Genomic DNA, 26,243 nt, shown 5'->3' with positions numbered 1-26,243 from the left:
GCCGACATAAAGACAATAATACTACTTCAGCCAAGTTGAATAAGAGCAAACACCTACCACTTTACTGCTCTAACAATGCAGGTTTGCATTTCAAAATACTACTCTAACCTAATGGGATAGCCCAACTACTATGTACCCATTTCCTAACGTATCTTTAGAGGTCAACCATGGGTCAGAGAGCCTGGGGTTTGCTTAACTCTTTGCTGGCCGTGTATTGCACTTCAGTGTGGTATTACATTATAAGCATATAACATCAGAACAACACCCCTATTCTTTAAGTGTTTCCCACCACCAGTGTGTAATGTTCTCTCTAATTTTTTCCATCCATAAGCAGAATGAGTTTTGTTATGTGCACCAGTACTGAGGTAATGTGCACTTGTGTGGATGTGTGCCACCATGACACCCACCAGTACAAACAAAAAACATAGATATAATATATATTTTTAAAAAGTTATTTCTTCTTAGGATTTGCTCCTTTGTTTACACATGGCTGTTAAAAGGAGCAGCAGGAGGTCATATGTAACCCACTTTTAGGGGAAAAAACCATGGAACTATTATTAAAAAGGCATCTGCTTCTGTAGCCTTTGCCAAGGCTGAATCAATAAAGTAGAACTGAAGGCACTGAGGCCTCAACTGGCAGAGACTGAGTTGGGATAGACGTTTCACATTATTTTCAGCTACTGGTTAAATGTTACTTCTTGGATTCACTTCTGAACACTTTTTGTTCACAAATTGCTCCCTATTACCCAGAAAAACAGGATTTTTTAATATTTCTGTTTCCATATCTCAAATCTTGCAGACAACCCAGAGCAATTTGCTTTGCCATTCATCAGAGCGGTGTGGTTCATCTCTGGAGAAAGATTGAGGAATGAAATCCTACTGAAATATTATATTCATTTATTTTTATCCCCATCTAAGCAACGGATGGATAGCTTGAGCATTTTAGCACCAAATTAGCAGTCTCATTCTCAAATTTGGATTGCTCTCTGGTTTGTTGGTGCTTTCTCAGAGGGAGAAGCCTGCAGATATTTTAAGCCATATGCTCTTATTTCCTACCTACTCAAACCCATGGTAGAGCCCGTATTTTTCAATCATAAATGTCACACACAGTGCATAGGGCAATAGTGGCTGGGCTTGGGCTGTTGGCTGTATTACACTGAAAAAGGACAGAAACAAGACAGTAGCCTCTCTGTATGTGACTGATTGATTGTCTTCTCACAATGTGGGGCACAACTGCACTGGTATTTTACTGCACTGAAACCTTCTTGCTCAGAGATGTGAAAAATCACCCCCCGAGCTCAGCAAGTTTCAGCAGTGTAAAGCACCAGTGTAGACAGGCTTCCAGGGCTGGGAGCTATGCCTCTCATGGAGGTGGTTTTTTAAAGTGCTGGGAGATCTCTTTCCCAGTGCTGGTGCCGTGACCACACTGCCGGCAGTGCTTTAATCTGGTAAGTGTAGACAAAGCCTAAGAACTCTGCCAGTGTCTGACTATATACAATTGTTATAGGTTTCTCACCTACCATAGCCTGAGTCAGTAACCAGCTAGAGGGGAGGGCTGGCCCGGCCCGGCCCGGCCCGCCTGCCCACCTACCTGCCTCTCTCCCACTTCCCTTTCCTTCTGGCTCCTTCCCAGCCTTTGTAGCTCCTGGCTCATCAGGCTGGCAGGTGTTGCCAATCATGAGGCGGATCTAAGGCTTTTCAACCAGCACCAATCTATCCCCCTTGACTGGGGCTGTGGTGTGAGGGGCTGATTAGGCATGTTTGCAGCAGCACTCTGACATACACTCACATACTCACACACACACTCACTCTCACTCTCTCTCTCTCTCTCTCTCTCTCTCATATAGGCTTGGACGGGGCCTGCAGGGCTGGCTTGGACAGTGCGATTTTACTAGGGCTGGCTTGGTCAGCGGTTTGGGTCAGGGCCATGGCTGGCTTGGCTGGAGCCTGGTTGGGTCAGCTTCTCCAGGTTGAATTGCCAATCTGGCCCTGACAGACTTGGCTGGTGCATGGACCAGCTTCGCCTGCTTTGGCCAGGGTTGGCTTGGCCAGGGCTGGCCCAGCCTACTTGGCAGGAGTTGTCTTGGCCAGCATGTGCTCTGTTTTTTCATTAAAACAGAAAAATGTATTTTAACTAAAAGGAAAAAAAATAGCCAAAAGCAGCCCAGTTATGCAGACAACTTATGGTAATTCCCCCACCTCACAGACCACAAAAGGGAACTTTGGGGAAAGGTGCCTAATTTCCTTAAGGATCTATTAATTCAGAGTTGTAAGTGTGTTGTATCAACCAAGCAAGGTACTACCAACTTCAACCGGACTTTATTTTTAGTGGAAACCTCTGTACCAAGCTGCTGCTGCACCCTCTGCAACTCTCACTCAGCCTCCTCAACTCCTCTCCCCTCCTTCCTGTTTCCTGTCCTTTCAGACTCCCAACAGCCAGTGCTCCCAGTCCTAATAATTACAAGCACATCTAAACATCACATTCCCTCCTCTCTTAGGAAACTCTCCCAATTAAAATAAACATTGTTTTTCTAACCACAGGAACAAATTGGAAACAAGACACTATACTATTGGCAGAAATATTATATTGGAAACACTGCAGATACTACATAACAGTCTTTAGTCCACACAGGTGGTCTTCTGGGTCTGACAGCCCGTCTCTCAAGTCCTGGTTCTAGTGCAATGCAGGGCTGCCGGTGGGGGGTGGGGCAGAAGTGGGGCAATTTGCCTCAGGCCCCGCAGGGGCTCCCACAAGAGTTTTTTGGGGCCTCTGGAGTGGGGTCCTTCACTCACTCCGAGGGCCCCAGAAAACTCTCACGGGGCCTGGGCCCCTGGAGCTTCTTCTGCTCCGGGTCATCGTCGGCAGTTCGGCGGTGGGGGGGTCCTTCCGTTCCGGAGCGGAAGGACCCCCCCTGCTGCTGAATTACCGCCGAAGTGGGTGCCCTCCACCGCCAAAGACCCCAGGCCCCCTGAATCCTCTGGGCGGCCCTGGTGCAATGGCTTGTTGTGTTGGTTCTATGGTTAAGTCATCCAATGCAGACTGGGTGTTGGCATAATCTCCTCTTGGTGCATAGGCAGGTGCAAGATAAGCATTCCATACTCGCCCATCAGAAAGTCAGTAAGTGTAAGGTCCCTTCTTCTCTATGATTTTAAGAGGAGCTGTGAGTTTATGGTCCCCTTTGCATAAAATTCCAGGTTTTCATATTCTAGCGAAGGAACCACACTCAAACTTTGGTTCCTTAGCACCCTGCCGCTTGTCTGTGAAAGCCTTATATTTTGCTTGGTTCTGTTCAACTGTTTTTCTCACCTCATCCTGGTTTGGGGCATCAGGTCATGCCTTTAACAATCCAGCAATGTTCAGTTTAGTATTCACCTGTTTCCCATGCAATAACTCTGTGAGTGATCTTTGCATTGTGGCATGTCGTGTAGCCAGGTATGCTTGCAAGAAATCAGTAGTGAAGGGTATCCACAATTGCCCTTCCAGTTTAGCTGTTTGCAAACTCTCTTTCAAACTTCTGTTAAACTGTTCGATTTCCCCTTTGGCTGGAGGGTAATATAGGGTTGATCTTCTGTGTAAAATGTTCTTTTCTGCTAGAAAGGTTTCAAACTCCAGGGAAGTAAATTGAGTACCATTATTGGAAACCAGTTCTTTGGGGTTACCTTCCCTGCTAAAAACTGAAGAGAGAAACTTAATTACTGTAGCAGAAGAGATTTGTGATGTAAACGCTACCTCAGGCCATTTACTGACATAGTCTATTAAAGTGATGGCATTATGATAGTCAATTGGAGAAGTATCAAAGGGTCCTACAATGTCAATCACCCCTTTTTTCCCATGCAGATTCAGGAAAAGGAACAGGCTGTAATGGAGGGATACATGTCACTGCTGTCTTATCATGCATTTGGCAAGTGACACAGGTTTTTATGAGTGCTTCAGTTTGAGAGGCCATCCCTGGCCACCAATACAGATCCCGTAGTCGTTGTTTGGTTCTGACAATTCCTTGATGAGTCTCGTGTGCCAGGTGTATGAGTTTTGACTGTAATTCTTCTGGAACAAGTAGCCAGTTTGTACCGTGTAGCACACAGCCATCGAGCAAAGAAAGTTCATCCCAAACTCTAAAATAAGGCAGCAAAACTGGGTCAAGGTTTTTAGGGTTACTGGGCCATCTCTTTGTCAGAAATTCCTGTTTTTGTTGAATTGGACATGCTGAACAAGCAGCTTGAAATTGTTCTCTTGTAACTGCAGTAAGGGTGCTTGTAATAAGTGCAACTACTACATCCTCATCCTCCAGTGGACCATCTGGTGAAGGCAAAGGCAGGTGAGAAAGGCAATCAGCTACCACATTTTTGTTTCCAGGCTTATATTCCAGGTCATAATTGAAAGAAAGTAGTCTTGCAGACCACCTAGCAATACGATATCCTGCTCTTCTCAGTCCTTTCGTGGTGAGCAATATCGTCAAAGGGCTGTGATCTGTGTGCAACTTGAATGGGCGACCCCGCAGGTAAGTTCTCCATTTTTCAGTAGCCCAGACACAAGCAAGTGCTTCTTTTTCTGCTGTAGAATATTTTCTCTTAGCATTACTCAGTGTCCTTGAAGCAAATGCAACAGTCCTCTCTGTGTTGTCCTCCTGAAGTTGTGTGAGGACAGCCCCAAGTCCATAACCCGAAGCATCAGTAGTTACAATTGTGGGCAATGTGGGACTGAATAATGCAAGTACTGGACTATGTACAATCAGTTCTTTCACCGTTTCGAAACTAGCTTGCGCATCCATTGTCCATACTAAGGCTGAACTTCTCCATAGTAATTCTTGTAATGGTTCAATGACAGAAGCATAATTGGGAATGAATTTTGCATATCAGGAGGTAAGACCCAAGAAGGAACGTAAGGTTTGCAAATCTGTTGGAGAAGGAGCATTTGAAACTGCCAGGATATGATCTGGATCAGGTTTTAGTCCAGCCTGTGAAATTGTATGCCCCAGAAAGGAGAGTTCAGTTTGTCTAAATTTACATTTGGACCTATTGAGCTTGAGGCCTGATTTGCTGATGCAGTTTAGTACAGATTGCAGGTTATTGTCATGCTCCTCAGTGATATTTCCAAACACGATAATATCATCCAAACAGCACTGAACTCCATGTTGATTCTTCAGAATCAATGACATCATTTTGGAAGGCACTTGGGGCTGATGCGATACTGTGTGGAACACGTTTAAAATGAAATAGTCCCTCATGTGTAATAAATGCTGTGAGGTCTCTGCTGTCTTCATGCAACATAACCTGGTGGTATGCGCTCTGCAAATCAAGAGTAGAAAACATCTTTTCTTCACGGAGTTCTGCAAATACTTCTTCTGTGTGAGGAAGAGGATGGCTGTCAATCACAATAACTTTATTTGGCTCCCTTAAGTCCACACAAAGGCGAATGCCTCCACTCTTCTTCTGTGTCACCACTATAGCTGAAACCCATTCTGAGGAGTTAATCTCTTCAATAATGTCATTTTGAACAAGTTTTCTAAGTTCCTGTGAAACAGCTTCCCTGACTGAAATGGTAAGCGCTGTAATTTCTGTCATACAGGCATCCCATTATTCCGCATTTTAACTTTATGCAGAAACCCATAATCACAGCTGAGTTTCTCCTCAACCTGGTGTTGGGTCCTAGCTGAAACTGGTGTGTGTACCGCAAGCGTGCTTTGCTGAGGAAGATCAATTTGTCCATTTACTACCCTGAGATTTAAAGAAGCCAATAAATCTCTGCCAAGGATAGGAGTGCCTTTGTGGACAATGTAGAACTCTGCAGTTACACAGCAATCACCGAAAGTAACTATTTCTGGCAGGCAGCCATGTACTGGAATATGGTTTTTCAAATAGCACACCAACTGAAGTTTGGGTTCAGTAAGAGGCACATCTCTCAAGTAATGCAAATCAATGGAATCAGGTAGTATAGATACTGCTGAGCCAGTGTCCAACATTAACTAAATAGAGTGTGATTTGCTTGAGGGTATGGCGGAAACATTTACAGTGCACTTTATCTGTTCTGAAATATATGCAGTAGTGATTTTGGTCACACTCAGTACATTTACATCTGGTATCGTAACTGCATGCACCTGTTGACTGAACTGGCTACTGCGACATACTTTAGCAAAATGCTGACTCTCTTTGCAATGATTGCACTGAGCTACTTATGCTGGACATCCTGTGTAGTTTGCAAGGTGTTGTGAGGATCCACAGTGAAAGCATGCTTTTACTGTATTTTGCATTTGCTGATTCAGTGGCTTTTTAGTAGTTTTCCTCTTGCAATTGTTTGTCTGCAGTGATAGTGAACTTTTCTGCAAAGGAGTCACAGCCTGGACTGTGCTTTCTGTATCTCTGCTCATTATTTTGGCTTCAGCTATAGCTGACTCAATCTGAGCAGCAATGGTTATTGCTTTTTCTAGAATAAGCTGTGGTTCTAGAAGTAAGCATTCTCTTACAGGAAGCATGGTTGTTTTCTCATGGTCTCCGATCATCTCATCTGCCATATTCCCAAACTCACAAGTTACAGTCAGACTCCTCGGGGAAGCAATATACTGCATTATAGTATCCCCTGGTTTTTGCTCACGCTGGTGAAATCTGTAGCGATTAGCTACTACATTCACTTTTGGCACAAAAAAGTTCTTTAATGCAGGGAGTGCAGTCTCATATTTATCATCTGCAAGGGGAAAAAGTGTAAAATATACGCTGCCCTTCTGCTCCAAGGCAGTGGATTAGCAGAGCACGCTTTCTTACTTCAGAAATCTCTGTAGCACTGATTGCAAGCAGATGAGTCTCAAACATGGATCCAGAGAGTTAAAGCAATTGGAGGCTCACCTGGGCTGTGCAGAAAGGGTGCAGGTGGGTTCAGAGACAGAAGATCCCACCTTCGTCGCCAAAATGTTGTATCAACCAAGCAAGGTACTAACAACTTCAACAGGACTTTATTTTTACAGTGAAAACCTCTGTACCAAGCTGCTGCTGCACCCTCTGTAACTCTCACTCAGCCTCCTCAACTCCTCCCCCTCTCCTTCCTGTTTCCTGTCCTTTCAGACTCCCAGCAGCCAGTGCTCTCAGTTCTAATAATTACAAGCACATCTGAACACCACAAAGTGATTGAATTAACCTGCTAACTACAGACTTTGAAACAAAAAGTTAGGATGGTATAAAAACCTCTGTTTTTTGGAAACTGTTTCTGTTGAAAGAGAACAATCTTGAACAGAATAGTTGCTGGACTGCAGGATGAGATATGTTGCTTGTTTTTAAGTCTGAAAATGTATATTATATAACAGGGATCGGCAGCCTTTCAGAAGTGGTGAGCCAAGTCTTCATCTATTCACTCTAATTTAGGATTTCACATGCCAGTAATACATTTTAACATTTTTAGAAGGTTTCGCTCTATGTCTCTCTTATATAACTAAACTATTGTTGTATGTAAAGTAAACAAGGTTTTAAAAATGTTTAAGAAGCGTCATTTAAAATTAAATTAAAATGCAGATCTTATCAGTTTAGTGTAGTGGGTCTTAACGTGGGGTGGACACACCCCCGGGGGTGTGAGATGCCCTTTCTGGGGGTGCAAGACATGCGAGATTTTTTTTAAGAAGGTAAATCATCGAAAACAAAAATTAAGCACAGGCACATAAGTACAACTACTTTGTTTCATCAAACCTATGCATTTATTAACATTATACTTTTTTTAATGATTACTGTAATATACAAACAAAGTTTTCAAGTTTTTAAGCTAATTGTAGTGTAATTTTTGATAAGGGGTGCAAGAACATATTTTGAGAACTCCAGACCATCAGCAGGCTGAGCGGGGCTGGAGTGTAGTGTATTAAATTGCTCCCAATAGGAATGTGCTACTTACGGTGTACTACATATGGGTGCCAGTCCTGGTACTCTAAGCGGCATGATAAGGGGACGTGAAACGGGGGATTGGATCGGCGTGGGAGTCCTAGGGGGCCTGTCGGGGTTGTGGATAGGGGTCGGGGCAGTCAGGTAGCAGGGAGGCTTGGGTGTGCTGCTGGGGCCGGAAAGGGGAGGGGGTCCCGGGAGAGAGCGGTCAGGGGACTAGCTCCAGGGGGGTTGGATGGGTGGGGGGTTCTGAGGGGGTCCTGGGAGGGGGCGGTCAGGGGACTATGAGCTGGGGGGATTGGATGGGTGTGGGGTTCTGAGGGGGGCAGTGAGGGGGCAGGGGGTCCCGGGAGGGGGCGGTCAGGGGACTAGGAGCTGGGGGGATTGGATGGGTGTGGGATTCTGAGGGGGGCAGTGAGGGGGCAGGGGGTCCCGGGAGGGAGCGGTCAGGAGACAAGGAGAATAGGGGGTTGGATGAGTGTGGGGTTCTGAGTGGGGCAGTTGGGGGGCAGGGGGTCCCAGGTGGGGGTGATCAGGGGACAAGGAGCGGGGTGGGGGTTGGATGGGTCAGGAGTTCTGAGGGGAGCAGTCAGGAGTGGGAGGGGGTGGGTGGGGGTGGGCTGTTTAGGGGGGCACAGCCTTCCCTACCCAGGTGTAGTGTATTAAATTTCTCCCCGTTGAAATATGCTACTTACGGTGTACTACTTATGGCTGCCAGTCCTGGTGCTCTGCAAGTAGCACATTCCTACGGGGAGAAATTCCTATGGTCTGGGGTTCTGTCTGCCGGCTCCTGCCAGCTGGGGTCCCGGACACCTGCCCTGCTCAGCTTGCTGCTGGCCTGGGGTTCTGTTCACCCAGGCCAGCAGCGAGCTGCACGGGGGCGGTGGCCAGGACCCCGGCTGGCAGCAGCGTGCCAGTAAAAATCGGCTCGCGTGCCGCAGGTTGCTGACGCCTGTTCATGCTATCCTTACTAATTAATGGCAGCTCTCTTTATTGCAGTGTGAACTGTTTAGCATGGAATCAACAACTTCAAGCTGCATTTCACCAGGGCCAGGTAAAACTTTTTAAAAAAATTAGCTATAGTTATGCTTAATACTATTAAATTAAAAAATATCAGGTATTTCACAGATTGTATAGGGATTTGATGCATTTGGGGAATAATACTAACTAAACTTTTGCTTTTTCTTTAATCCAAAGCTCAAATACACATGAGGGAAAACAGAACAGTCAAGTGCCAGCACCCCTTTACCCTGGGGTGGATGGTAAATTTAATATAATTGACTTGTGTGTGTATGTGTGTGTTTGTTTTAAATTTTTTTTTTTTTTTTAAGATTTGGTTTAAATGTTTAAATTGTGACTTGAGGCTATCCTAGAGATAAGTGTGGGGTTTTGAAATATTTCGTTTTTAAACAGTTTGGTTTTTACTCTGCAAAATGTGATGTGATATTTTAAACTGGGCTGTTTAAAAATTAGTTTAAATGTTTAAATTGTTGGTTGATTCAGGGGTCCTGTGCAAGACATAGTTATGGTGAGGGATTTAAAACATATTCTGTTGCACACTATGTTTTGGGTGCATGGTGGAAACATGTTCTTGTATTAAAAATGTCTTGGTTTTGAAGAAACGCTAGCGGTAGAAATAAACCAAAATCTGTGTTTGTTGTAGAGCCTGAAATTGATTATTTTGTTTAAAACGATGACTTTTTAATAGGAAAAACCCTAATTAGTAATTTATTAGTAAGTTTATAATAATGTTGTCTGCTCCACAGTACAGTCAAAACATGAGAGACCCTTAGACCAGGGGGTAAACAAGCTCAAAAGGAAAAGGAAAGAGACAGCTGAAAAGAAAAATTCACCAGTGTCAGTGGCTGACAAATGGGTGAAGCCCAGTAAATATATTTTGCTTATTGATTTGGTTATTTTATGAGGGTTTGTATTTTAAGTGAATACATAGATGTGGGTGAGGAAGATGGTAAAGTTAAGTTTTGTGGGTTTGGTGAATTTTGCAAAATGTTTATTTGAGGCTAATTTGCAGCATCTGTTTTTCCTAATTAGGCATAGCCAGCTCACCTGATAATGCCATAGTCAGAGCTACAGGGACACCTCTGCAAGAACTGCCAAAGAACCAGGAATCTGCTCTAAGACCTTTAACAACAATGCCAACGCAAAACAGCACAAGAGCGCAGATGAGTCCAAAGCTCGTATACGTCAAGCCAAAGGACAAAACAAAAGATCCTGGTAAAAAGCAACCACACAAACACAACTCCGGTTTCTCAGTGGTCAGCACCACACCTAGCCCTGAGAAAACTGTGAGCGAAAACACACACATTCACAAACCCAGAGCACATGCTTTAGGGGTTGTGAATAAAAAAACAAGGACTGAAAGCTGGGGTAGCTCCTTATGAAGTATCTGGAAATTTATTACAACCCATTCTCCCCACACAATAAGCTCGGCACACCTCTTCAGTATTCTAAAAAGATTTGGGAAAAATACGATGCTTTGTTTAGAAAGCTGATGGGCTCTGTATCTTCAGGAGTTCTAAAAGAAAGGAGTACTGGAAACTACATCTAAAATGCAAAAGCTTTTGCGGATGAATTTTTGAAATATATGTTCATTTTTCCGTTGGGTGGCTCTGAGCAGGAATGACTAATTGTGGAAAGGGGCTTGAGTAAAAGGGGCATCCTCAAAGATACACATCAGCTAAGGCGTAAACAAAAGGGGGGACGGCATTTGGAAGATAAACGGACCCAAAAGTTACAAGCCAGGATCACTAGAATTTTTTTTAAAAGGCTAAAGAGGTGATGAGGAGAAGAAAAACAAAAGGAGATGCCCCCTGTTGGAGGTTCTCAAACTGGTGTGTCTGAGAATGGGAAGGCAGAATCCAACCTGCAGGACAGTGTTGACTCTCACACAGAGTCTGATTTCAAAAATTCTCCAAAAGGCTCTCTAGACTAGAGATGGGCAAACTACGGCCTGCGGGCCACATCCGGCTTGTGGGACCCTCCTGCCCCAGGAGGCAAGCTCCCGGCCCCTCCCCTGCTGTTCACCCTCCCCCACAGCCTCAGTTCGCCCCACCACCGGCACAGTGCCGTGGGTGACGGGGTTGCGAGCTCCTGGTGCAGCACTGCTGCAGAGCCCAGCTTGACTCAGTGCTCTGTGCTGCGTGGTGGCGTGGCTGGCTCCAGCTGGGCAGTACAACTGTAGCACTGCCAGCTACCAGTGCTCCAGGCAGCCACCTGGGGCAGGGAGCAGGGGGGTTGGATAGATGGCAGGGGAGTTTGGGGGGGGTGGTCAGGGGGTGAGGGGTGTGCGTAGGGGTTGGGACGGTCAGAGGGTGAGGAACAGGGGGGTTGAATGGGGGCAGAGGTCCTGGGGGAGCAGTCAGGAATGAGAGGAGGGGTTCGATGGGGCGGTGGGGGACAGTCAGGGGTAGGGGTTCTGGGGGCAGTCAGGGGACACGGAGAAGGGGTGGTTAGATGGCGCAGGAGTCCTGGGGTGGGCAGTCAGGAAGGAGGGGGGGTTGGATGGAGTGGCGGGGGGCAGTCAGGGGCAGGGGTTCCAGCGGCAGCCAGGGGACAGGGAGAAGGGGTGGTTGGATGGGGCAGGGGTCTCGGGGAGCGGGGGGCATCAGGAATTAGAGGAGGGTTTGGATGGGGCGGCTGGGGGCAGTCGGGGCGGAGGTTCTGGGGGTGGTGAGGGGACAGTGAGTGTGGGGGGTGTGGTGGGGCAGGAATCCCAGGGGGGCAGTCAGGGAACAGGGGGGTTGGATGGGGCAGGAGTCCGGGGGGGGTGTGGATGGGGGAGTCGGGCCATGACCCCCTCCCCTAACCGGCCCGCCATGTAATTTCTGAAACCTGATGCGTCCCTCAGGCCAAAAAGTTTGCCTGTCTCTGCTCTAGACGGATCCTCATCTACTCCTGCTGATCCTTTCAGTGCTCCCTTGGAGTCTGACTCTCAAATAGCATCTGATGTAGAAGATGCAGCTGATGGCCCTGTAAAAGAACCCCGAAGTAACCCTGAAAAGGCAGCTGCAGACCCCCAAATAGATGTGTATATGGAATGAGTGAGAAGTTGGCAATGGGAATTACCTAGATTTAGGGGTCTGGTGTATTGTGAAGAATTTCATTTTGTCAGTGTTGAGGGAATAAATTCAGCTCAGCAGGTCGTTGAAGCCATACACAGGGGGATACAGTTAGTTCTCGATGATGTAAGCGGTAGAGTAGCTCCTGCTGATTACGTTCAGTTACGTTTAGAGAGTCGTAATTTAACCAGCCCTTTGTTTTCCATAAGAAGAACTAGGGATGAGCTATCTCCTGAAGACTTCTTAAATCAAACCACAAAGCTGGTACAAAGTAATGGAGAGATGCATGTCTATGGGATGTTGCGCCTCATTGTGAGTTGTAAAAAATATCGGCGGGGGTGGCCCTGGAGTTTTAAATTCATCCTCAGTAGTCAAATCATCCATAAAAAGAAACAGTGTTTGGTAGACCTGACTTACAGGTACCAGTCTATGTTTTGTGGACGGGCTTTTAGCCATCATGTCTGACTGTAAACCTACAGACGCAGATGTTAGAGGGCTTTCTGCTTCACCCTCCTGCTTCCCTGGTTCTTCTCACGCAGACAGAGAGCAAAAAAGACCAGAAATCCAAAGCAAGGACAATTTGATGTTTATTGGGGTGAATTTCCAGCAAGCATGATTCCAGTTTCCTTCCTAGCTCTGATGCTGCAGAATGTTTACCCTGTGTCCCCTTTCCAACTCTGATGCCACAGAGCCTTGCCTGTGTTCCTGTTCCCATCCTCCCATTTCTATTTGACCTCAGTTTGTATAGTAAAACTTGAGTTTTGCTTAGCTAGACCTTAACCAATCATTTTATTGAAATTTAACTAACCAATTCTAACATATTATAACATAATTCTCTCACCAATTATATCCCTCTACCTTAATTAACTTACACCTAGCAAAATTAATTATATAGCAGACAGAAGCAATTAGAGAACCAGACAGATTAACAATAGAAAAGTCAGGGCCATAAAGACAGAACAATACAGAAATGAAAGTTTCACAACCACAACTATTGATAAGTGAGTTCTTGCCAAACAAGATTATATCAAACCAAGTTTTCTTTAACCATCTTAAGATCTGTTTCTTTATCTGACAGTGATGGGCACTATCAGGCCAGAACCGCTTTCCTAACAGCCCAATAGCACCTTATTTCAATGTGACTAGTTTGGAATGTGAAGCTCTGACCATATGCTTCCCAGCTTATGGCTGCCTCTGCTGCTTAGCCTAAGAACAAGGCCTCAGACTATCCTAGTGACTATCCTAACCTTAACCCTAACTCTAGTTCCCATACACAGGCAGACTGTGATTTTGATTCTTTATTTTATGCCTCTATAACACACCTAAATTATTAAAGTATAGGCCTTTACAGGCAGGCCTGAATAGCTATAGTCTAACAGTGGAATTGTTAGACTGGAAAGTTGCATGAGAAACTGGGGTGGTCAGATCAAAAAAAGATTATGCTCAGTAATGTAGCGGCATCTGAACAGCATTTACAAGTCAACATACAGGTGATGCTTTACGCGGGTGGGTTTTTTTTAACCAGTAGGCCCAGTGTACCCCAAGACTTTTTTCATCTTGTTGTATGATGAGCATTTCTATGGGGTGCTGGATTTGAAAAAGTTGTTCGGTGTGAAAAATTAATGTGAGTTTTTTCCATGCAGTGTACAGTCATGACCACTCTTGCAGGTACTGTTGCCACCTCTGCTCAAGTGCGACATGCTCAGACAGTGTGGGCGCGCAGCTGAGGTGTCCTAGCTGTAAACTGAATTGTTGCTCCAAAGACTGTTTTGACAAACACGTCGACTGTGCATCAAAAAAACAAGTTGAATGCCTGTCTAAAACTTTATGTGATAAGTGTCAATCTTATGTGGACAAGGGGCACCAGTGTAATGGGAGGCGTTGTAAGCGGTATCAGGGTTTGATCACCAGTGATGCAGACAGCCACTTGTGTTTTATGGACAGTATTAGAAAGCCCAAATCATAGGAAAAGTATATTTTTAACGATTTTGATGCATGCAGGAGAATGGGTTGCATGTGCCCAATTATATTATTGCCATGTCCCTAAAGCCGGAAAAATCCTGGGAATTTAAGGGCAGTGAGCGTCTTTCTACCTTTGTTAAGCCCTTTACTGGAAAGAAGTTCCAGGACTACACTTTCATAGCACACAATTCCAAAGGTTATGATGTGTACTTCGTCGCTAGACAGTTACTGAAGGAAAGAATGTGCGTACAACTGATAACTAATGTGTATGGAAGTTAAGGCCCTAGGCATTCATTTTATAGACTCTTTAAATTTCTTGCCCATGAAGCTTAGCAGGCTCCCTCGGGCGATGGGGTTTGAAGGTTGCAAAGGGTATTTTCTACTGTTTTAAACATTTTAGAAAACCAAAATTTTGTGGGGCCTATGCCTTTTACATACATTTTTTTCAATCTTCTCTCATAAGCCATGTTTTCTAGACCTTTATTCATTTTTGTTGCTCTTCTCTGGACTCTCTCCAGTTTGTCCACATCCTTCCTGAAACATGGCACCCAGAACTGGACACAATACTCCAGTTGAGGCCTAATCAGCACGGAGTAGAATAGAAGAATTACTTCTCGTGTCTTGCTTATAACACTCCTGCTAATGCATCCCAGAAGATGTTCACTTTTTTTGCAACAGCACTACACTAACTCATATTTAGCTTTTGGTTCACTATGACCCCCAGATTCTTTTTCGCAGTATGACTTCCTAGGCAGTCATTTCTCATTTTGTGTGTGTGCAACTGATTGTCCCTTCCTAAATGCAGTTCTTCACATTTGTTCTTATTGAATTTCATCTTATTTACTTCAGGCCATTTCTCCAGTTTGAATATTAATCCTATCCTTCAAAGCACTTGCAACCTCTCCCAGTTTAATATCATCTGCAAACTCTATAAGTGTACTCTGTATGCCATTATCTAAATCATTGTTGAAGATATTGACCAGAACCGGATCCCAAACTGATCCCTGCGGGACCCCACTCATTATCCCCTTCCAGCATGACTGTGGACCACTGAAAGCTACCCTCTGGAAATGGCTTTCCAGCCAGTTTTGCACCCACCTTATTGTAGCTTCGTCTGGGTTGCATTTCCCTAGTTTTGACAGTATCAAAAGCTTTACTAAAGTCTAGATACACCATTTCTGCCGCTTCCCCCCTATCCACAAAGTTTGTTACCCTGTCAAAGAAAGCTATCAGGTTGGCCTGACACAATTTGTTTTTTATAAATCCATGCTGACTGTTACTTATCTCCTTATTATCTTCCAGATGTTTGCCAATTGATTGCTTCATTATTTGCTCCATTATGTTCCTGGGTACAGAAGTTAAGCTGACTGGTCTGTAATTTCCTGGGTTGTGTTTATTTTCCTTTTTATAGATGGGTACTATATTTGCCCTTTTCCAGTCTTCTGGAATCTCCCATCTTTCCTGATTTTTCAAATGCTAATGGCTCAGCTATCTCCTCAGTCAGCTCCTTGATTATTCTAGAATGCATTTCATCAGACCCTGGTGACTTGAAGACATCTAATTTGTCAAATATTTTTTAACTTGTTCTTTCCATACTTTAACCTCTTCTGATCCTACCTCATTTTCACTAGCATTCACTACGTTAGATGACCAATCACCACCAACCTTCATGGTGAAAACTGAAACAAAGAAATCATTACGGACCTCTGCCATTTCCACATTTTCTGTTGTTATTTCCTCCACCCCATTGAGTAACAGGCCTACCCTGTCCTTAGTCTTCCTCTTTTTTCTAATGTATTTGTGGAATGTTTTCTTGTTACCCTTATGTCTTTACCTAGTTTGATCTCGCTTTGTGCATTGGTCTTTCTAATTTTGCCCCTACATACATGCGTTATTTGTTTATACTGGTCTGTTGCATCTTATGTGCATTTAACATGCATGATTTCAGCTTTACATGGTCAGCAAAAAAAAAAAAGGGAACAATAACAATTTTAATAATGTACCTGTAGTGCGGGCGATTCCGCCCGCCATTCAACTCAATGTAATTTTGACTGTACGCGGTTTTCGCTTTATGCGCTAACCACGGAACGGAACCCCTGTGTAAGATGAGACTCGCCTGTATTCGTTCTTTGTAATTTGACCTAATGTCCACTTTTTGTAGGACTCTTTTTTGATTTTTAGATCATTGAAGAGCCAAGATGAGCCTCTTACCATACTCTCCATCTTTCCTATGCAGTGGGATAGTTTTCTCTTGTGCTTAAGAACGGTCATACTGGGTCAGACCAAAGGTCCATCTAGCCCAGTATCCTGTCTTCCAACAGTGGCCAGTGCCAGGTGCCCCAGAAGGAATGAACAGAACAGGAAAATCATCAAGTGATCCATCTGTTGTCGCTCATTCCTAGCTTCTGGCAAACAGAGGCTAGGGACACCATCCCTGCCCATCCTGGCTAATAGCTGTTGATGGACCTATGCTCCATGAATTTATCTAGTTTTGTTTTTAACCCTGTTTTGCTCTTGGTCTTCACAACATCCTTTGGCAAGGAGTTCCACAAGTTGACTATGTGTTGTGTGAAGAAATACTTCCTTTTGTTTGTTTTAAACCTGCTGCCTATTAATTTCATTTGGTGGCCCCTAGTTCTTCTGTTATGAGAAGTAGTAAACAACACTTGGTCATCTACTTTTTCTACACCCGTCATAATTTTGTAGACCTCAGTCATATCTCCCCTAAGCCATCTCTTTTCCAAGCTGAAAAGTCCCAGTCTTATTAATCTCTCCTTATACAGAAGCCATTCCATACCCCTAATAATTTTTGTTGCCCTTTTCTGGATCCTTTCCAATTCAAAAATATTTTTTTTGAGATGGAGTGACAACATCTGCACACAGTATTTGAGATGTAGGCATATCACGGATTTATATAGAGGCAAGATGATATTTTCTGTCCTATTAGCTATCCCTTTCTTAATTATTCCGAACATTTTGTTCACTTTTTTGACTGCCGCTGCATATTGAGTGAATGATTTCGGAGAACTATCCACAATGACTCTGAGATCTCTTTCTTGAGTGGTAACAGCTAATTTAGACCCATCATTTTATATGTATAGATGGGATTATGCTTTACAATGTGCATTACTTTGCATTTATCAACATTGGTTTTCATCTGCCATTTTGTTGCCCAATCACCCAATTTTGAGAGATCTTTTTGCATGGGTATTAACTATCTTTATTAATTTTGTATCATCAGCAAATTTTGCCACCTCACTATTTACCCCTTTTTCTAGAATATTTATGAATATGTTGAATAGGACTAGTCCCAGAACAGAACCCTGGGGAACACCACTATTTAACTCTCTCCATTCGGAAAACTGACCATTTATAAGTACCCTTTGTTTCCTGTCTTTTAACCAGTTACCAGTCCATGAGAGCAACTTCCTTCTTATCCTGTGGCAGCTTACCTTGCTTAAGAGCCTTTGGTGAGGGACCTCGTCAAAGGCTTTCTGAAAATCTAAATAAACTGGATCCCCTTTGCCCACATGCTTCTTGACCTCCTCAAAGAATTATAGCAGATTGGTGAGGCATGATTTCCCTTTACTAAAACCATGTTGACTCTTCCTCAACAAATTAAGTTCATCTATAGGTCTGACAATATTGTTCTTTATTATAGTTTCAACCAGTTTGCCCAATACTGAAGTCAGGCTTTCAGGTCCGTAATTGCCCAAATCACCTCTGGAGCCCTTTTTAAAAATTGGTGTCACGTTAGCTATCCTCCAGTCATCTGGTACATAAGCTGATATAAATTATAGGTTACAGATTACAGTTAGTAGTTCTGCAATTTCATGTCTGAGTTCCTTCAGAACTCTTGGGTGAATCCCATCCAGTCCTGGTGACTTATTACTGTTTAATTTATCTATTTGTTCCAAAACCTCTAATGATACATCAATCTGGGACAGTTTCTCAGATCTGTCACCTAAAAAGAATGGCTCAGGTTTAGGCATCTCCCTCACATCTGCAGCCGTGAAGACCAAGCCAAAGAATTCATTTAGTTTCTCCACAGTGGCCTTATTGTCCTTGAGTGCTCTTTAGCACATCAATCATCCAGTGTCCCCACTGGTTGTTTAGCAGGCTTTCTGCTTCTGATGTATTAAAAAAAATCACTATTACTTTTTGAGTCTTTGGCCAACTGTTCCTCAAATTCTTTTTTGGCCTTCCTAATTATATTTTTACACTTCATTTGCCAGTGTTTATGCCCCTTTCTATTTTCCTCACTAGGATTTAACTTCCACTTTTTAAAGGATGCCTTTTTGCCTCTCATTGCTTCTTTTACTTTGTTTAGCCACATGGCTCTTTTTTCGTTCTCTTACAATGTTTTTTAATTTGGGGGATACATTTAAGTTGAAACTTTATTATGGTGTCTTTAAAAAGTTTCCATGCAGCTTGCAGAGATTTCACTTTGGGGGCTGTACCCTTTAATTTCTGTTGAACTAATCTCTTCATTTTTCTGTAGTTCTCCCTTCTTAAATTAAATGATACAGTGTTGGGCCGCTGTGTTTGTTTTTCCTGCCATAGAGTGATGAAATTTAATTATATTATGGTCACTATTACCAAGCGGTCCAGCTATATCCACCTCTTGGACCAGATCTTGTGCTCCACTTAGGATTTTATCAAGAATTGCCTCTTCTCTTGTGGGTTCCAGGACCAGCTGCTCCAAGAAGCAGTCATGTAAGGTGTCAAGAAACTTTATCTCTGCATCCCATCCCAAGGTGACATGTACCCAGTCAATATGGGGGTAATTGAAATCCCCCATTATTATTGAGATTTTTGTTTTATTAATCTCTCTAATCTCCCTGAGCATTTCACAGTTGCTGTCACCATCCTGGTCAAGGGGTTGCTAATATATCTCTACCACTGTATTTTTATTATTAGAGCATGGAATTTCTGTCCATGGAGACTCTATGGTACAGTTTGATTAATTTAATGATTTTTTCTTCATTTGAGTCTGTGCTTTCTTTCACATATAATGCCATTCCCCCACCAACACAACCTGTTCTGTCTTTCCGATATATTTTGTACCCTGGTATTACTGTACCCTCATTCCACCAAGTTTCTGTGATGCTTATAATATCAATATCCTCATGTAATATGAGGCATTCTAGTTCACCCATTTTACTATTTAGTCTTCTAGCATTGGTATATAAGCACTTTAAAAACTTGTCGCCTTTTAGCTGTCTGCCATTACATGATGTAATTGAATGAGACTCTCTTTTATTTGACTGTTTTTCTGATCAGATCCTGCCCATATTTTATCATTTTCCATCCTCTCGTCCTCACTAGGACAGAGAGACTCTGTATTAATATATCTTCCCCTAAGGGATGTCAGAACCACGTGCTTCTCCACACATGTTGGCTTTCCCGCAGCCCTTAGTTTAAAAACTGCGCTACAATCTTTTTAATGTAAAGTGCCAGCAATCTGGTTCCATTTTGGTTTAGGTGGAGCTGATCCTTCCTGTGTAGGCTCCCCCTTTCCCAAAAGTCTTCCCAGTTCCTAATAATTCTAAACCCCTCCTCCCCACACCATCATCTCATCCAGGCATTGAGACCTTGTAGTTCTGCTTGTCTAACTGGCCCTGCGCATGGAACTGGGAGCATCTAGGGGAATGCTACCATAGAGGTCCTAGACTTCAATCTCTTATCTAGCAGTCTTAATTTAGCCTCCAGGACCTCTACCCTATCCTTCCCTATCTCATTGATACCTAATGTACCATGACCACCAGCTCCTCCCCAGCACTACCATAGATCTAGATGTCTTGAGAGATCCGCAGGCTTCGCACCAGGCAGGCAAGTCACTATGCGGTTCTCCTGGTCGTCGCAAATCCAGCTAGCTATGTTTCTAATGGTCTAATTGCCCACTACTAATACCTGTGTCTTCCAAATAGCTGGAGTTCCCTCTCCCGGAGATGTATGCTCAGTGCGAGAGGATACCACAACGTCATCTGGAAGGAGGTTCCCAACTATGGGATTGTTTCCCTCTGCTCCAGTTGGATGTTCTCCTTCCCTGGGACTTTCATCCTCTTCAACAGCACAGAGGTTGTCAGACCTGGGTGGGCCATTCTGCTGTGTCCTGGAAAGTCTCATCTATGTACCTCTCTGTGTCCCTCAGCTCCGCCAGCTCAGCCACCCTGGTCTTCAAAGCCCGTACATGGTCTCTGAGGCCAGGAGCATCTTGGACTGAATGCACACACACGCCACCTGTCCATAGGGCAGGTAATCATACATGCTGCCCTGGGTGCAATAAACTGGATAGCCCCCACTCTGGTGCTGGGCTTCTGCCTACATTGTGTTTTTGCTCCTGCAGCTGGGTTCTTTGTTGTTTTTGTTTATATCAAGGGGGTGTTTTTGGCTTTTAAGTTTAAACAATGTTGAGTTCTAGCCCCTGCTTGCACTTCTCCTCTAAAAACTCTGTCGCCAAATTCCCCTGTTAGCTGCTCCTGGTCACTCGCTCCTCTGGTCACTTAGGAGCAGGCTTTTTAAAGCTCTGGTCTTCCTGAGTTACCCCGTCCCTTGGTTAAGGGTTGATGAGTGCTAAAACGCTTAGGGATCACAGCCTCCTTAAGAAACTCTCAGCTCTCAGCCTTGCCTAGCAGGCCGCTAGGCTCAGCACAGACAAGGTCAGCACATGGTCTCCCAAACAAACCGCGCACGCGGTATATTTGAGTCAAGCAGCAAGCTCACCACAAACACAGATACCCACACTGTGGATAACAAACTTACCCCAAGGGTCACGTAATCGCTCCTCCTTCACCTGGAGAACTCCCTCGCCAAACTCCCGTTAGCCGCTCCTGTTCACTCTTCCTCTCACTCTGCCTCCCTTATATCCTTATTGCCTTTCATGCAATTTATTTCAAGCCATTTTTCAAGTTTGTCAGGATCATTTTGAACTTGAATGTTGTCCTCCAAAGTGCTTGCAGCCCTTCCCAGCTGGGTGTTGTCTGCAAACTTTGTAAGTGTGCTATTTCTGCCATTTTGGAAACCATTTATAAACATATTGAATAGAAGTGGACCCAGAACAGATCCCTGGGGGAATTCCACTCGATATGTCCTTCCACCTTGACTCTGTATCATTCACATCTACGCTCTATTAGTGGTTTTCCAGCCACTTGTGCACCCAACCTACTGTCGGTTCATCTAGGCTATATTTCCCTAATTTGCTTATGAGGAGGTCATGTGAGACAGTACCAAAATTCAAAATATATCATATTTACTGCTCTACCCAAGCTGTATACTATAGACTGCACTATCCAGTGGGGTGAGAAAAAGTGCTTACTCTAGATGTTGCCCAGTCTAATAGAGTTGAGAGTTTATGGTTATCTTTTCTTTTGGTAGTCAACTCTGACTTTTTGCCGATCACTTAAAAAGCTATCTTTTATAGTTTAACTGTTTAACTTCACCAGTGAGTTTGTCTGAAGTGAATGGTAATTGCTCAGGTATCAAAGGCTGGTGTATATCCACTTCCATTGATGAAGTAGTGAACCAATTAATAAATTAGACCATATATTCCTGATATAAAGTGCTGGAAGTTGGGGGTATTTGGCTCTGGTGCCTTTCTCTGTGTGATTGTTGAATGGCTCTGGGAGCATTCATGCAATCTAGCAGCTAGGTGTGGGTCTGCACATTCAGTAGTGCTGAGTGATAACAGCGCCTGGAGGAGGGGTTGCTGCTGGTCACTAGCAGGACATTGTGAGAGACAGCCCAGGCTGGAGTTCAGGGGGCACAGTGGTCCCATGGCCCCAGGCTGCACCCCGATGATCCTGTCACATCTCTCATCCTTCATGAATTCTCAGAGATAATCGTCAATGGCTCAGGTGTCTCTTTGGCCAGTTCCTTAAGTATTCTTGCATGTATTTCATCAGGCCTTCCTCACTTGAAGACACCTTCAAAGATTATCCCCAATGGCTCAGAGGTCTCTTCCGTTAGGACCTGAATGAGCTTACATTGCAGCAAGGAAGATTTATGTTAGATATTAGGAAAAACTTTCTACCTATAAGGATAGTTATGCTCTGAAATAGGCTTCCAAAGGAGCTTGTGAATTCCCCGTCATTGGAAGTTTTAAAAAACAGATTGGACAAACGTCTGTGAGGAATGGTCTAGGTTTACTGGGTCCTGTGATAGCACAGCTGTTTGGACTTGTAGAGTTCTTGAGCTCCCTTGCAGCCCTACTTTTTGATGGTTCTGTGCTTTCTCTGATGTTGCTCCTTGCTCTTTGGAGAAACTACCCATAAGCATCCACAGGCATACTTTGTTATCATCCTTCCCATCCCTCCATACAGCTCCCCTGTTCCATGAAGCTTTCAAACACAGGACAATGGTTAGGCTGCTGAGACCGCTGTTTAGCAGGTTGACAAATGTTGTCTTGTGCTCCCCGTCTCTATTCAGGGCCATTGTACCTGTATTCCCCCTCTGCTGCCCAGCTGTCACCTCTTTTGGGTAGAAACGCACAACAATCAGGAGGGATAGAGATGTATCTCCAGGCTTCACAGCTCTGAACACTGTAACTGCCCCTGCTTAACTTACCACACTTCTGTTTCCCAGCAAACAATGATTCTCAAGGTAAAAGATTAGAGAGCCTAGACACATGCTAATAGCTTACTAGAGATCACCCCAGCCCCACCCAGGGCTGAGGCAGGTGTACAGATCTTCAAACCCCACCACAATTTTTTTTAATTTGTTTTTTATTACCCTGTGGTCAAAAGCTAATAATTGTTAGCTCACTATTTTATCCAATTTAGGCCACTGAAATTTACTCTTGGGCAGGGCCGTCCTTGGCGGGGTTGCGGGGCCCAGGACTATTTCCCCCCACCCCTCCAGGCTCCACCCCCACTCCACCACTTCACCAAACACCTTTACCCTGCCTCTTCCTACCCAGAGCCAGCCCACAACATTTTAGCACCTGAGGCGAGGATCTCAAATGATGCCCCCATGCCCCCTCACTTAGGCCAAAACTTTGAAAGGTCTCAGTTATGCCTTCTTCCTGTTCTACTCCTCTCATGGTCCTGCTCTGCTACCTACCCCAGTAAAGGAGAACTAACAACTTAAAATGCCTTGTTCAAAATTTTTAAGTAACACATCACTTTCAAACGCCTGAACAGCAAATATAACTTGACTTGTCTGCATAGTAAACACTGGCATTTGTATATCCGAATAATCAAAGTGGTGCTTTCCGTGCCGCCTTGGTTGCAGAGATTTGAACTGCTTCCTGAAGGTCCATAGTCTGGGCCAACTCATGCTCTGTTGAGATGGTTGCAAGGCCGACCAGCCTCTCCTGTGTCATTGTGGAGCATAGATGTGTTTTTATTAACTTCAGCTTGGAGAAGTTGCTTTCTCCACTGGCAACTGTTACAGGAAGTGTTAGAAGTGTGCACAGAGCAACAAAAGCATAGGGGGCGGGATAGCTCAGTGGTTTGAGCACTGGCCTGCTAAACCCAGGGTTGTAACTTCAATCCTTGAGGGGGCCATTTAGGCTTCTGGGGCAAAAATCTGTCTGGGGATTGGGCCTGCTTCGAGCAGGGGGTTGGGCTAGATAACCTTCTGAGGTCCCTTCCAACCCTGATATTCTGTGAAAGAGGATGGTCATCTTATTTGTGCACATATATTCCAGAACAGCCTTTGGAGTTGATCCTGCTGAAATTTATCTTGAAAAGGTTTTCAGTTCGTCACCTAAATCACTCACATCAATATCACACATATCATCAGGTGTCAACACTGTCTCTAGTGCCCTGCATTGATGGTGTAGGTCTTCTTCAGGTATAGTGAAAAGTTTTGAAATGTCATACAACATCCCAAATATACTGCTGTGTTCCTTGAGCTGCATGAAATATTCTTCAGCTGACTGTATTGCACAATCTAATACCCGATCAAATAATTCATCTTTGGAGGAGCATAAAAATATTGCTCAGGCATGCAGGAGTGAAATCAGGAAGGCCAAATCACACTTGGAGTTGCAGCTTACAAGAGATGTTAAGAGTAACAAGAAAGATTCTTCAGGTATGTTAGCAACAAGAAGAAAGTCAAGGAAAGTGTGGGCCCCTTACTGAGTGAGGGAGGCAACCTAGTGATAGAGGATGTGGAAAAAGCTAATGTACTTGATACTACATGGCCAGAGGGCAGCAGGAGAGTGTTAGCAGGGATCCTTATTCCCTGCAAGGGGAGGAAGGTTTGCTATAGATAGTTAGAGCACCTGAAGCCAATTAGAGCACTAGCAGTCAGTCCTGTGATAAAAACCCCTGCTTCTGTCAGACAGTGTGGGAGTTGGAGCAGGAAGGTTTGATTGCAGCAGAGAGCAGTTTGAAGGAGTTGGAGCAGAGAACAGTTTTGAAGACAGACAAAAGGAAAGTTTGGAGGAGTGCTGCGGTGGGCTGAGAAATCCAAAAACCCTAGGTAAGGGACACCTGGCTTGTGTAGAAGGAGGGCAAGAAGCCCCTCCACAAGCTGAAGGGCAGGAGAGGGAAGTAGCCCAGGGGAAGGAACAGCTAGTTCAAGTGGTTCACCACAAACCTCAGGGCCCCTGGGTTGGGACCTGGAGAAGAGGGTGGGCCCAGGTCCCTCCCTCTCCACTCCCCTCCTCAAGGACACTAGTGGGGCAGTTAAATACCAATTCAGAGGCAAGCAATGGCACCCTGAACCTTCCCCAAAGAAGAGAAAGCACGAGACCCAGCATAACAGTACTGGCAATTTGCCACAGTACTAAATGATTTTTTTGCTTCTGTCTTCACAAACAAGGAGAGCTCCCAGACTGCTGCACTGGGCAACACAGTATGGGGAGAAGGTGACCAGCCCTCTGTGGAGAAAGAAGTGGGTTGAGACTATTTTAAAAACACTAAACAAGCACAAGTCCATGGGTCCGGATGCGCTGCATCAGAGGGTGCTAAAGGAGCTGGCGGATGTGACTGCAGAGCCATTGGCCATTATCTTTGAAAAGTCATGGCGATCGGGGGAGGTCCCGGATGACTGGAAAAAGGCTAATGTAGTGCCCATCTTTTAAAAAGAGAAGAAGGAGGATCCGGGGAACTAGGCAAGTCAGCCTCACCTCAGTCCCTGACAAAATCATGAAGCAGGTCCTCAAGGAATCAATTCTGAAACACTTGGAGTAGAGGAAAGTGATCAGGAACAGTCAGCATGGATTACGCAAGGGCAAGTCATGCCTGACTAACCTAATTGCCTTCTATGAGGAGATAACTGGGTGTGTGGATGAGGGGAAAGGAGTGGATGTGTTATTCCTTGACTTTAGCAAATCTTTTGATACGGTCTCCCACAGTATTCTTGCCAGCAAGTTAAAGAAGTATGGGCTGGATGAATGAACTATAAGGTGGACAGAAAGCTGACTAGATCCTGGGGCTCAATGGGTAGTGATCAACAGCTCCATGTCTAGTTGGCAGCTGGTTTCAAGCAGAGTGCCTCAAGGGTCTGTCCTGGGGCCGGTTTTGTTCAATATCTTCATTAATGATCTGGAGAATGGCGTGGACTGCACTCTCGGCAAGTTTGCAGATGACACTAAACTGGGAGGAGTCGTAGATACCCTCGAGGGTAGGGATAGGATACAGAGGGACCTAGACAAATTAGAGGACTGGGCCAAAAGAAATCTGATGAGGTTCAACAAGAACGAGTGCAGAGTCCTGCACTTTGGATGGAAGAATCCCATTCACTGTTACAGACTAGGGACCGAATGGCTAGGAAGCAGTTCTGCAGAAAATGACCTACGGGTTACAGTGGACGAGAAGCTGGATATGAGTCAACAGTGTGCCCTTGTTGTCAAGAAGGCTAACGGCATTTTGGGCTCTATAAGTAGGGGCATTGCCAGCGGATCGAGGGATGTGATCATTCCCCTCTATTCGACATTGGTGAGGCCTCTTCTGGAGTATGGATCCAGTTTTGGGCCCCACACTACAAAAAGGATGTGGAAAAATTGGAAAGAGTCCAGCGGAGGGCAACAAAAATGATTAGGGGGCTGCAGCACGTGACTTATGAGGAGAGGCTGAGGGAACTGGGATTGTTTAGTCTGCAGAAGAGAAGAATGAGGGGGGATTTGATAGCTGCTTTCAACTACCTAAAAGGGGGTTCCCAAGTGGATGGATCTACACTGTTCTCAGTGGTAGCAGATGACAGAACAAGAAATAATGGTCTCAAGTTGCAGTGGGGGAGGTTTAGGTTGGATATAAGGAAAAACTTTTTCACTCAGAGAGTGGTGAAGCAATTGAATGGCTTACCTAGGTAGGTGGTAGAATCTCTTTCCTTAGAGGTTTTTAAGGTCAGGCTTGACAAAGCCCTAGCTGGGATGATTTAGTTGGCAGTCGGTCCTGC

The 26,243-nt window shown here is 44.6% G+C and overlaps 1 protein-coding gene across 1 annotated transcript in view; it reads left to right on the top strand.

Moving 5' to 3' along the window:
* LOC127030132 (zinc finger protein 883-like) overlaps positions 1 to 26,243 on the top strand; it is a 60,630-nt gene that overhangs the window by 14,902 nt on the left and 19,485 nt on the right. Inside the window, exons 3-4 of the mRNA XM_050916158.1 lie at positions 8,854 to 8,908; positions 9,907 to 10,089. Of these exons, the coding sequence (XP_050772115.1) occupies positions 8,854 to 8,908; positions 9,907 to 10,089 (238 nt within the window). The remainder of the gene's footprint in view (positions 1 to 8,853; positions 8,909 to 9,906; positions 10,090 to 26,243) is intronic.

The sequence above is a fragment of the Gopherus flavomarginatus genome, chromosome 10 (assembly GCF_025201925.1).
Source record: "Gopherus flavomarginatus isolate rGopFla2 chromosome 10, rGopFla2.mat.asm, whole genome shotgun sequence".
Classification (NCBI taxonomy): Eukaryota; Metazoa; Chordata; order Testudines; family Testudinidae; genus Gopherus; species Gopherus flavomarginatus.
The sequence above is the reverse complement of the archived record's forward strand: the minus strand, read 5'-3'. Positions and strand labels throughout refer to the sequence as shown.